Below are 12,487 nucleotides of genomic sequence, written 5' to 3'. Positions count from 1 at the left end.
CTTGCCCCGCTCCCTGGGCTCCCCGGCCCAGCACAGAGGAACTTGTAGGTGGGCTGGGGAGGGTTGGGCGCTCCCAGAGCTGCTGCACCAATGGAGCGAACAAAGGCAAACGGGGACTTTGGGGAGGGGGAAGGCCTGATCCTGCCCAGCCGGAGGGACTGGCGGGCAGCTGCCTCCTTCTCTCCCCCAGCCTGCCCTGCTGAGCTCCAACCTGGGGGTGAGGAGGCTCAGGACAGTGTCTTGCTGCAAGGCCGGCCGTGGGACTGCGTAGCTGGGTGACTTGCAGGGGCTGCCCCTGCACTGGGTGTCCCCAAAGTGGCTGCTTGGGCTGAGGCTGATGGAGTCTGCAGGGGAATTTTGGGGAACTCTTGGAGCTGGAATCGCCTTGCACGGGGGCTCTTCTCACCCTGATGCTCAGCTGGTGACCCTCTCCAAGAGGGCTGGACAAGCTCAGGAAGCAAGAGCAAGCTGGTTAGATGCCCACAGGTAGCTGCAGCAGTTAGTTTTGCAGCCTCAGAAGATGCAGGTGCAGCCCACAGCAATGGTCTCCATGACCATCTGGTACTTCTTGTGACACTTTTTCCCAGAAGGCTTGTGCCCCACCTCGTCCAGCACCTGGCAGAGCAGCCGGCGGACGGGCAGGCGGCTGTAGATGGGAATGCTGGCCATGGTGCGGTCCTCCTGCATCGTGAAGGGGTTGATACAGCCAGTGCAGAGGCATCGGGCCTCAGGGATGTCTGCCGGGATCCGTGTTGCATCATGGTTTATGCTGGAGGAGAGGGAAAGCAAGATGATGCTGGAGAGACGGTGAGATGGGGGGCGCTGGGCGGCTGGGGACAGGCAGGGCAATGCCTCCGCAGGGTGAAACGGGATGCCGCGTCACATCGCGCCCCCCCCGGCAGCAACCGCAGCCCCATGATGCTGGAGCCGTGCCCACCGCGGCGCTTGCTGGCACAGAGCCACCATGCGTGTCCCCGAGGTCCCTGCCCTAAGCTCACCTGTAGGCCCAGGGGGACAGGCTCCTCCGGTTGGACCTCCAGAGCCTCAAGTTGACCTGGCACTTGGTGTCGCCCGGCTCAGAGCTGTTCCTCAGCTGGCGCACCATGTCCTGGATGCTGCGCTCGTAGTCTGCCATGGTGGTATAGGGGTCGTCCAGAGCCCAAGCGAGGGCAGGGGCAGCCGTGGGGGGCCGCGTCAGACCCCTTCTCCTGCCCTTTGCTGCCTTGCTTTGGTCCTTCGCTTCGGGGACCGGGACCATGGCAAAGGTGAAGATGCAGAGGAGAAGCTGAGGAGGAAGGAGGATGGTGCATGGCTGCCTGGGCTGTAGGGCTGGCACAGAAGGGGAGCTCCCCTACCTCCCATGGGTCACTGGCTGATGGCAGGACCACATTGACTTTGGGGTGGCATGCGCAACCCCCAAAGGGCAACGCTGGCCTGTGGGCGAGACCCGTGGAAGCACGCGAGGGCAGTGTGCAGGGCTGGTGGGCACACGGTTGTGGTGAGCCCCTAGCCCAGGCCCCAGCGGATGCGTGTGGCTGCAAAGTCCCTTGCCCTGGTTGCAGCTGGCAATCTGCATTGCCCAAAGTGCCCCTGCCCGAGCCGTGCCCGGTCTCTTCCCTGTCCACCCCCAGGCAGCTGTGTGCTGGGAGGGATGGGTACACCCTCGGCTCAGGCTGTACCTGGGCAGCCTCTGGTTTAAAAGGAGCTTTAGAGATGAGACAGTCAAGAATGGCATCTTTATCCAAACTCTCCTCTCCCTCCCTCTGTACTCCGAGGACGGTGAGAGAGAAAAGAAAGATGCTTTTTCCTTTCCTTCTCCCCCTGGCCTCGCAGGGCCAAGCTCCGGTGTGCTGACAGCCGGCACGCTGCCCAGCGGCAAACAAAGTTGCTTTCTGTAGTGCTGCTCCCTGCTATTCGTGTCCCTGTAGCCAGCCGCAGGCAGCCCCGCACCCTGCCCGCCGTCCTGCAGCCCTTCCCATGGGTGTGCGGTGCCCGGGGGCAGGGACCGCTCAGCGGGGCTGTTTTCCCCCTCTGATGCCAGACTGTCCAGTTGGACTGTCATGGCTTTGCTCTCCAAGGCTGTTGCATCCTCACCGTGCCAGGCGTGGGAGCGATGGGCCTGGCAGGCCACAGCATGCATCTCCAAAGCAAACAAACCTAGGTAGCCACCCGTAAACAAGCGTGCAAATAATTATATTAAAGAAGGAAAACGAAGAGCAAGCCGTTAGCTGCCATGCAGTCACCTACCAGGTTTGGAGCCCGCTCCATCGCCGCGGAGGGGCTGCCGGCTGCCGTCCTGCAGTGTGGCTGGCACCAGCGAGCTGGGGAGCTAAAAAGGGAAAGCCTCAGCCCCCGGCTCCGTTCTGCCGGAGGTGTGTCCGGTCCCCGAGGTGCCAGGGAGCCTCGGCGCCGGCAGGGCGAGGGGCCAGCGTGGTCTGGGACTCGGCCACCAGCCGCCTCTCCCCGGGTGCTGGCTCCACCTGCGGCTGTGGCTGTGGACGGTGACGGGTCCCCTCTGGACCAGGCAGCCCGGAGGGGCTTGCTGGGCAAAACCTTGCCCCGGGGAGGGGGTTTGGGCTCTGGTGGTGCCACCAGCATGCTCACAGCCCTGCTGGGGCCAGGAGGGACGTGGCTGCCGGGCTGGAGGAGCAGGGCATTGCAGGAAGACCGGGGTGGGATGTGTCCTGCGCTGGCAGCAAGGTGTGCAGGTAGCCTGGGGCTGTCTTGCTGTCATCCATATGCCACCGCCAGCTCTGCTGTCCCTAGAAGCCACCAGACCCTTCTGCCCAGCGGTGAGGCCGTGGCAGCCATCACTTCTTGGACCCCTGGTCTCTCTGTCCCCAAACCCTTCCCCTCCTGCTGTCCTCAAACCCGTCCCCCACCCCTGGCAGTGAGGACAGCCCAGCTCTGCTCACAGCTGGCCTTGGGACTGGGTCCCGGAGCTGCAGGGTGGCGGGTGTTAGCGGTGGGGTGCTGCCCCGGCTTCCCGGGGCCAAGCATAGGGATGCAGGCTGCTGCGGTGGGGGAAACTGAGGCACGGGAGGTGCGGGCTGCGACGCCCCGTCCCACGGAGGGGGGAAAAGGGGCCTCCTTCGGGAGGGGGCTGGCCCGGGGCGTGGGCTGGGGGCAGCAGCAGTCCGGCATTGCAGCCCCCCTGCCCTGGGCTCTCCCCGTCCCTGCGGCCAGGCAGCCGCTGTGCCACACGATGGTGCTGTCTTCCACCCAACCGCACCGCCAGCCCTCCGTCCTCGCCCTCTGCATCCCTCCCCCGCAACTTCCCTCCCTCCATCCCTCCTCCCCTCCCTCCCTCCCTCCATCCCTCCTCCCCTCCATCCCTCCCTCCATCCCTCCTCCCCTCCATCCCTCCCTCCATCCCTCCTCCCCTGCCAGCCCCCGCCGGCCGCGGGAGGCGGGGGGTGCCCGCTGCTGCTCCCCACGGTCACGGACGGCAGGGTCTGCCCCGCTCCTTTGGAGGGGCCCTTTACAGCGTTAGGGCTGCTGCCCCCGGGCGGCGCTGGGGGGCTGCTCCACCTCGCTTTGGTGTTTTCTGCCTCCCCTTTCATCCTTCCCCAGCATCACCACCTTTTGTGGCAGCACTAGGTGTTGAGTTTCCCTCTGCCTCCCGACTTGCTGTACATCCCCAGGGGTTTGAAGGCCCTTGTGATTTGTAGGGCGGTGGGAAATTTCCACCTCCTTTTCCCAGTCCATGAACTGGGCCTCTAGAAAACTCCGCAAATAGGGTAAAACACACCGCACCCCCAATTCACACCACCCCTCTCCTCCTCCCAGCCCCACCATCCCCGGGATGCAGCAGGGAACACAGCCCGGCTACTCCCCCCCACAGGGGAGCCCCAGCCCACGTTAACATCTCCAAGAACAGCCCCAGAACAGCATTTCAGGGGCGTTGCCGTCCCCTCGGCTGAGGTCTGATGCTGTGCATTGAGCACAGCGTGTCCCTTTTGTCACCTCAGGGACCTGGCAGAGGGCACCTGGCCGTAGCAGGGGTCCTGCAGCCACCTTGCCTTCACTGCACCGGGTGGTACGGCAGCGCCCGGCCCTCCACCGCCAGCCTTTTCTGGGGTGCCGAGCCAGGCCCTGCCTGCACCCCAGCAATTTCACCCCCTATTCCAGGATCCCCCAAGAAGGGCCAGTGAGCAGCCCTGGGCCCAGGGAGCCCGGAGGGTGCCGGCCGCCTGCGTGTGCCGCAGCCGCCTGCGTTGTGTCAGCACTCGGCAATGCTGTTTACACATGAGAGAGGCTCAGAGGCATCTGCGCCGGCAGCCAATTACCCAGTTTTGATCTTTTTTGGTGAAAAGGAAACCAGGGCTTTTCAGACATGGCCAAATTTGATAAGCTGGGGGAGGTGGGGGCGGGCATGGGCGGCTTTTCCCCACCAGCCTCGTGCAAGGGAAGGGGCCGGGGTGCGTGGGCAGCTGGGTTATGGCCAGCCCCTGCCTCCCGGCTGGGACAGGGCAGCCAGTGGGATCCATGTGCACATGCCAGCCGTGGTGTTGCCCCTGTGGGAGTGGGGTTCACTGGGGTCAGTCCCATGCGGGGAGGCAAGGGAGCAGGTGGCCAGGAAGGGCTGGAATCCCCCGCGTGGCTCACCTTGGCTTGGGGTACCTGGGGGGGAGAGGAGAATGTGCTTTGGGGTTTTGTTGTATGTGCTCATCCCTGCTACCTCCCCACCACGTTGCCCCACTGCCACAGGAAACCTGGGTGGAAAGAGCCTGGAGAGTGGGAACAGGCCCCCAAACAGGGCAGGAGGTGCTGTGAAGATAAGCTCTACCTGCCCCAAGTAAATGCAGGCACATATTTCCCAGGGTCACTGTCACAGAACCTGCTGCCATGCCCCAAGCCAAGCCCGAGCTCCTGGGGTAGAGGGATGCAGGGCAGCTGTGCTGTGCCATGCCTTGCTCGGCAGGAGGGATGCACTGGCCAAGGAGCCTGTGGCAGAGCACACGACAGGGGCTGCAGGTAGGGGAATGGGGGGAATCAGACCACAGTTCACCCCCCGGCAGAAAATAGCTTTTTGCCTTTTTTCACAAGACGGAATGGCCCTGCCAGGGTGGGAGCCGCTGGCGTGGGGTCTGTGGTCGCCTCCACCTGTGGCGGGCAGTGGGCAGCATCACTGCTGGTGCCACGCTACGGGGCATGGCCGCTTCTCTGGGCACCAGGCTGCTCCCGAGCCCGGATCCTCCGTGCTGGGATCAGGCCCCAGCACACCTGAGCACATGCACACCCGAGCACACGCACACCCACGGACCCGGCGGCCAGGGCTGGTGGGAGCTGCTGGCACAGCCACGGCACCTCCCATCTCTACGTGAGCAACATTTTCCACTCATCAAACGTAAGCATGCTCCAGTGAGCTGGCCTCGCCAGAGCCAGCCCAGAGCCACGGCAGGGAGGAGGGCTGGGGCCGGGGACCTCCCGTGTCCCCCCACCGCTCCCCGGCAGGTAGCACCCGGCCGAGCCGGCAGCGCGGTGCTCACATCCATATTTGCACAAAGGCCCGCTCAGCGCGTGAGTGGCTCCACAGACGCCTGCGCCAAAAAGGCTTATTTTAAGCTTGCTGGAAAAAGAACATTGTTTGGTGGGAATTAAAACTCCTCGTTCTCAAAAAAGGGAAAAACAAAAAGTGCTTAATTCTGCCGGCTCCTGCCGTTACATAAACACAGAGCCACAGCCCGGCTGGTGAGGGTGGCCAGGAATTTGTTGCTGGCACGGAACGGGGTGGGTGCCCTCCCCCAGGCAGCTGTCATGGGACACAGACCCATCTCCTCCCAGGCCCCTGTGTTGCCGGCACTGTCTCCAGAATCCCCTCCCTGGTAGGAAGGGTTTTCCTGTGGGAGGGAAGAGGCATCCCCCCATGTGGGTGCTGCAGCTGCAGAGTCACCCTGAGGTGCCAGGGGTGACTGTGGTGGCTGTGAGAGGGGCTGGACGAGCTGTCGGCAGCCCAGGGTCTTGCCACACCTGGGTTCTGCATCGAAGGACAGTATTATTTATATAACCCTAATCCAGCTGTCTCGGCGGCCCTTCTGCCTTCTTGGATGGGGAGCTGGGTGATGCTCTGGGCTGTCTGTAAATCACGCCCTTTGGATCACACGTGTGAGATAATAGCCGGGCTTTGGCATCGGGAGGCAGAGCTGTGCAGGGTTGTCCTTTGGGGCTGGGGGCCGTGGGGCCAGCAGCACCCCAGCCTGCCCAGCCCTAGGCAGGAGGCTCACGGGGGGCCAGAGGCGGCGGAGAGCAGCTGCCGGCAGCGCCAGGACGGCGGGACGGGAGGGAAGGTGCACGTCCAGCACATCCTGCTGCGGCCCTGCCGGCGCATCCATCAGCCGCCCAGCGTTTACAGCACGTTGCTGGTTACACGATCCAGATGCACAGGTTCCTCCTGCCCCGCTCCTCTCCTGCTTTTTGTTTTCTTTTGCTTTCTGCTCCTGGAGACGGAGCACCTGATGGAAAAAGGCTGCTCTCCCGCTCCCTGTGCTGGAAACACCCGCTTCCTTCCGCCCCTGCCCGGCACAGAGCCTGGTGCAGCGCAGACAGCTGCCCCGGCGGCTCCCTTCTCCTGCTGCTCACCCTACGGCAGCGGGGGGGGCCAGGTGTGAGGGCACAGCAGGGACAGACCCTGATCCCCGTGGGACCCCTCTGGGTGCTCTGCGTGGGGCAGCCCCAGCTCCCCATAGGATGGAGCAGGGCAGAGCTGTGGTCTTCTCCAGGCAGGGAGGCTGCAGGAACCGCCGAGGCACTACCCAGGCACAGGTCCCGTCAGCCTACCAAACCTGATGGGCACCTGGCCCTGTGCCCTGCTCCCCCCACGTCCCCCACGCTTACCCTCCTGCCTTCCCCAGCCCTTTGGACTCCTGGCCTCAGCCTGTACTGTCTGTGCCCCACTGCCCACCAGCACACAGCACGGGTGGGAAATGTTGGGTTTCCAAATAACTCGGTTTTGCTTCCCCCTGCAGCCAATGTGGTGGTCAGACACCAACCCCTGAGCATTTTGGAGGGGTGGCTGCATTTCGTGCCGGATTGCAAAGGTGAGACACAGTCCTGCCAGGACACCCTCTGCATCCCAGCTCCTGGCCACGGGAAGGGCTGGCCCTCCAGCCCCGTGTAGGAGCAGCCTGGAGCCATCCCTGCTGCCCTCCCTGCAAGGCCACGGGGCTGGAGAGAGCTCCCAGAGATGTGCTTCCAGGGCAGTGATGCCCTCTGGGTCTGCGAGGAGAAAGCCTCTTATTTTTAGGGCTGTGGTGGCTTTTGCTTGTGGGCAAGCATCCAAGTTCCCAGTTTCTCAGGGCAAGGCAGAAAGCAGAGGTAAATGGAAAGCTCAGCGGTGACACTGACGTCTGCCCTGGCAGGTCATGCTCAAGTCAAACCTCTCCTCCCTGCAGCCCTGGGCACGCAGCCACCGAGTCATCACCGGGGGGGTGGAACCGGTGGTTTGAAGTCAGGGCAGAAAGTCTCCTGCCCTGGTCCCCATCCCCTGTTCCTACATGCTGCTGTTTCAGCAGTCCGTGGAGAAAAGGGATTTACAAAGCAGCACAGGCCAGTCCTGAAGGTCACCTTCAGAGCTGCTCCAGCCCAGCTTGCCCATTAATCACACTGTCCTGCCCCTGCAACGGAAACGGTGCATGCACGAGGGCGAGGGAGGCAAGGACTGCCTGCTCTCGGGTGTAATAATATACGGGCTCAGAAATGCCCGCCTGCCCCCCAGCAGCCCCCTCTGATGTCAGGCAGCAGATGAAAAGGCTGTCTATTCAATGTGTTTGGATGTTAGCAGGGCTCATGGGAGAGAGGTTTCTCTTATTGCTCCCTGGGCTCTCGGGAAGGTGGGAGCAGCCCCGCAGAGCCTGCCCGGGGGCTCTCTCTCCATCGCTGTCTTGTGGCATCACCCCCTGCATGGCAGCCAGCGGTCCCCTCACCACCTGCCTGGGACGGGAGTGGGGCTGTCCCGGCTGTCCGGGACCACTCGGGCCCTCACACCCAGCCAAGGGGGCTGGAGGTTGATGGGGGTTGGGGAAAAAAAAAAAAATCACTTTTGTGGAGATACTGAAACTGAATCTGCCATGAGGAGGGATCGCTGGGCAGCATCTTAGAGAAGGAGTAACAAAAACAAACCCGCGCCAAGGAATCCTGCTTTGCCCCAAATGTTTGTCTTATGGAGTTGTAATAAGACAAGAGTTGTAAAGATAGTAACCTCCTAAACATTACCTTATTAAGGCTTCTCAGAAACCACAGGGCATGACCCCTCTGGGTCATGGAACAAGAGAGCAGCATCCAGAGAACAAACAGAGGCTAACGTTACATTTTTCACTTCATTTAGGAAACCTGGTTTCTAATTATAGGGTTTGTTTAATGGCAGCAGTTAGTTGTGCTTCACTCAAAGCCAGCCCACCGAGAGCAGGGGCTGTGTGGCCATGCGGAGGGGAGAGGGGACAGAGGGCGGCGGGGACCAGGAGTTGCCGGCTCTGTGCTGGCTCCCAGTGAGGCTGCTGGGCTCCCCGGGCACGGGATGGGGATGAGCTCGGTACCCTTGGGCACGGGGTACCCGACACAGCAAGGGGTATGGGGGTCGGATGCAGCATGGGAGGGCTCTGTGCCCATGGAGGAGCCCCAGCGTGTCCTGGGGACATGCCACACGTGCTGTCCTAGCTCTGTGCCGCGCACCAAGGCTTATCTGCAGCGGAGGGAGGGGGATGCCCCTGCTGTGCGGTGGCATGCGGCAGGGCTGTGCTCTGTACAGTTCCTTTCACACGTCCAGCCCAGCCCGGGCTCGGCCCCGCACCCCAGTGACTGCCGGCAGACCCGCTGGGAGCTGGCTGCTCCTGGGCCGTGGCAAAATCGAAGCTTGTCCTGCCATGGGGCCACTGGATTTCTGTGTGTGCAGGGATTGAAACAAGCAGGGTTGGTGGTTTTTTTCCAGTCTGCTGCCAGCAGCTCCAGGGAAGTCCTTCATATTCCTGGCCAGGTACCTCGATGATGGCTCTGGCTCCTTGGAGGACACCAGCTGCCTCTCTCCCTCCTCCCTGGTTTGGGCATGCTGCGGGCAGGTTCAGGCACTGCCACTCCAGTCCCTGCTCTCCTGGCAGATGCTGAGCATCCCCTGGGGCTGTGCTGGCATTTGCTTTCCCGTGTCTTGTCCTCACCCCCGCCGGGCAGTGCTGGCCTGCCAGCCCTGCGGTGCCCACTGCAGAGAAGGGAGCAGGGCTGAGCACATGGTGGTTCCCACATTTCCCTGTTTTGTGAAGGCCTGGCCACGGCATTCATTGCTGCAGGGTGCCTGGAGCGGAGGAAGATGTGAGTGTGTGCACGTGAGTGTCTGTGTGTGTGTAGTGATGCAAAGAACACAGTTTGGTTCCCTGCTTCTCCTTTACCGCAGCTGACAGGGCAGCAACCTCCCGGACGACTCGCCCCCTCCCTCAGCTGAACCCTGTTGCCGGTACAGCTCCTCTGCACTGGTTTTGCTCCCCACTGTCCCCCCGCTCGCACCTTGGGGCACCGTCCCCAGAGCCAGCTGGCTGGCCAGGCTGCTGTGGAGCACCCTGGCCAGCCACTGCCTCTCCTCCTCACCTCTTTAACTCCCAAAGCGACTTGCCCACCCTCCCTCTTACCAGCTGCGGGTGCTTCTCCAGCAGCTGAACAAAACCAGGCCAGCCAGTTTAGAGCCGGCTTTGCCAGCTTGCTTGCTCTCACCTCCCCAGGTGAGCTGGGTGACTCTGAGCACCCATCTCCCTGCCAGCCGAAGGCAGCAGGGCTTCATTTCCAGCCGTGACCCTCCAGAGGTGCCTGCAGCCATCCAGAGCTGTGCTGGGCTGGTGGCCACCCAGTTTTCAGGGGCGCAAGGCTAGTGGGGGGAGAGGGCTGGTGGCCAGCCACGGCCTCAGTGTGGGAGGGATGTCTGGGGGTGGGGAGGGACACAGAGATGGTGCAGGAATGTTTGGCTCCTGTAGCACGGGCTTCAGTGCTGAGGTGGTGCATAAGTCCGGGGCAGCCGGAGGGATGCCAACCACTCCACACCATCCCTGTACAAAGCCTGGCATGAAGGCAGAGTGGCCCTGGTCCTGGATTTGGGGGTGTTCCCAGCTCCCAGGCTTGGGGGTCCGGGGACAGTAGGGCATCTCTCCTTTCCTGACCCCTCCGGGATGTGTTGCGGGTGGAAGTCCTGCCCCACCAGATTCTTACTCTATGTTTGTCCCCCCTGAGACTAGGGCGGTGCATGAACGTCCCCAGGCACCAGGAGCACTCAGCAGCCACTGCTGCCGCTGTGCCTGTGCATGGCTCAGGATCGAGCTCCTTCCCACAAGCCAGGGGAACTCTCAGGGCATGAGACCCCAGAGACCAGCTCTTTGCTCCCCCAGGGAGTGACACCACCTTGGAAAACCCAGAGGAGAAGCTGTTGGTGCCTCCCCCTTGCTCCCTGGCTCTCCCTCAGTTATTGCTCCCTGCAGAGAACCCCGCAGCGGCTGCTTCCTCCTCCTCCTCCGGAGCCGTGCTCCGCTGCTGGCTTTGCTGCCTGGGGGATCCCAGCACAGCCCTGCAAACAGCTGTATCGCCCGGAGAGTCTCGGGGCAGGGCAGCAGTGTCCGGAGCAGAGGTGACCCCTTTCCCTGCCATGCTGGGGGCTGGAGGCCAGTGCAGGAGAACGAAGGCGCTTCGGTGCCAGGTGTTTCCCTCCCGAGCTGCCAACTGGCCGCTCGTTAACAGGGCCCCAGTGTCGGCTCGAGGCCGTACATAGACTCACAGTCCAGGAGGGACTGGGGCTGACGCAGCCCCGTGGTGATGGAGCTCTCACACCAGCTCCCCGTGCCACTAAAACCTGGGGGAAGGTGCCACATGCATCCAGTCCTGCAGCCCTGGCCCTGCCACCACCGTCCCATGGGGGTCCCAGCCCCACTGGCACGCAGGGATCTCACCCTGCGCACACAGGCAGCCCGGCGAGAGCCCCGTGGCCGCCGAAATGCCTTTTTTCCCAGGCCAGATGGAGCTTTTCAAAGTAATGGGAATCACGAGCCACCTCCAACCGGGCCAGGGAGCATCTCCGCTTCCTTCCCCCGGCTGGTGGGACAGACGCCAGCGCCGCCCCGGCTCCCCAGCCCCACGGCCAGCCTGCTTCGCCGGACCCCCACCCCACCGGCGGTGGGATGCGCGTCCCCCCCGTGCACGGTCTCGGGGCCGGGAGGAAGTCAGTTATTGCAAACAACTTTCTCCGGGTGGGATGGCCTGGGTTCCCAGGCGCGTCGCTGGCAGCCGGCACAGCCCTGGCCGCTCTCCTCCCCCCTGCTCCCCCCAGCCCTTCTTCCCTCGCTCCCCCTCTCCGACTTAATGACTTCCACATGGGCCTCTGGCATCCCAAGCCAAGCCTCCCAGCATTGTCTGAAATCTCCAAATTTAGAAGAAATATGAAAATTGTCAAGCAGCCCTTCCTTAGGGGGTAAAAGCAACACTCGGCTGCGCGGCGGCGGGTCGCGGCGGCGGGGCCACGTGACGGCACCCCAGCCAATGGATCCCCTCGGCGCCCCTGACAGCGGTGCCCGTCGGCAGCCTGGCCTCCTCCTGCAGCTCATATAAGGTAAAAAGAAAAAGGTTTTCCAGCTTCTGAGCAGCCTGGAAGGAGTTTTTTGCCGAGGGCTCCAATGCCAGCCGCTTAAAAATCCCCGGCTGGCGGCACCGGGGTCCCAGTGGCGGGTTATAATGTGCCGGGAGGAGGTGGCCGGCGTGTGCCCACGTCCCCGCGGTGCCCCGCCGCAGGTGTGGGGTGGCAGGTAGGTGACCGTGGATGGAGGGAGTGGGTGGGCGCACGGGTGGGCGCACTGGTGCGCGGGGTGGCCGGCCGCGTGGGACGGCGGGGACGGGGGGAGGTTGGGGCTGGGACTCCATGGCAGCATGGGTGCTTCTGCTCTGCCCAGCGCCTGCCCCGGCGTGGGCAGGGACAGGCAGGCAGGAGGCGGGGGAAAGCATGGCTTCTCCAGCATCCCCCTCTGCCAGCCATGGGGTGCTCAGCCCAGCTGGCTGCGGGGAGGTGGGCAGAGGTACCCCCACCCCAGGTGCATGGATGCTTGTGCCTGAGGAGGGAGGTGAGTGGAGCACGGCCATGGGGTGCCGGTGGCGAAACCCCCTGGGCACGGAGCTGGAGACGAGTGGCCAGAGCCACCTCGGGGCCAGGCGGTCCTGAGCAAAGAGGTTTCCCAAAATATGTCCCCGCAGCTCCATGCTGGCCCTGGGAGAAGGGCTTGGTGGGGCTCACCCAGCTTTTTGGAGGTGGGCAAGGGCCCTCCCGGGACTGGGGGAGGAATTGCTTTCTGCTCTGTGTACATCTAGGATGGAAAAAACGGGAAGCCGGAGGCGAGCCCGGGCAGGCTCCCCACGCAGCAGGGGCCATGGGCCGCTCGCTCAGCTCCTCTGGGCGGCCATGCTGCTGCCACTTTGGGGGAAAAACAGGCCGAGACTCACCGCCAGATGCTTGCAGGGTGCTGAAGCCCCCTAC

General features: G+C 63.4%; 1 protein-coding gene across 1 annotated transcript; it reads right to left on the bottom strand.

Moving 5' to 3' along the window:
- Positions 1-317: 317 nt before the first annotated feature.
- On the bottom strand, positions 318-2,268 carry IL17B (interleukin 17B). The gene is made up of 3 exons (XM_049829528.1): positions 2,248-2,268; positions 999-1,285; positions 318-769 (listed from the first exon to the last, which is right to left on the bottom strand). Exons 1-3 carry the CDS (start codon positions 2,266-2,268, stop codon positions 514-516), a joined length of 564 nt encoding a protein of 187 aa, XP_049685485.1. The 3' UTR covers positions 318-513.
- Positions 2,269-12,487: the final 10,219 nt, after the last annotated feature.

This window comes from Accipiter gentilis, chromosome 26 (genome assembly GCF_929443795.1).
Source record: "Accipiter gentilis chromosome 26, bAccGen1.1, whole genome shotgun sequence".
Classification (NCBI taxonomy): domain Eukaryota; kingdom Metazoa; phylum Chordata; class Aves; order Accipitriformes; family Accipitridae; genus Astur; species Astur gentilis.
The sequence above is the reverse complement of the archived record's forward strand: the minus strand, read 5'-3'. Positions and strand labels throughout refer to the sequence as shown.

Bases quoted from the DNA above. Each gene is read 5' to 3' on its own strand.
- IL17B (XM_049829528.1), bottom strand. From the start codon at position 2,268: ATGGAGCGGGCTCCAAACCTG. The intron at 1,286-2,247 runs GTAGGTGACTGC...CTTCCTCCTCAG, and splicing joins TGGAGCGGGCTCCAAACCTG to CTTCTCCTCTGCATCTTCAC. The intron at 770-998 runs GTGAGCTTAGGG...CCTCTCCTCCAG, and splicing joins CTGTCCCCCTGGGCCTACAG to CATAAACCATGATGCAACAC.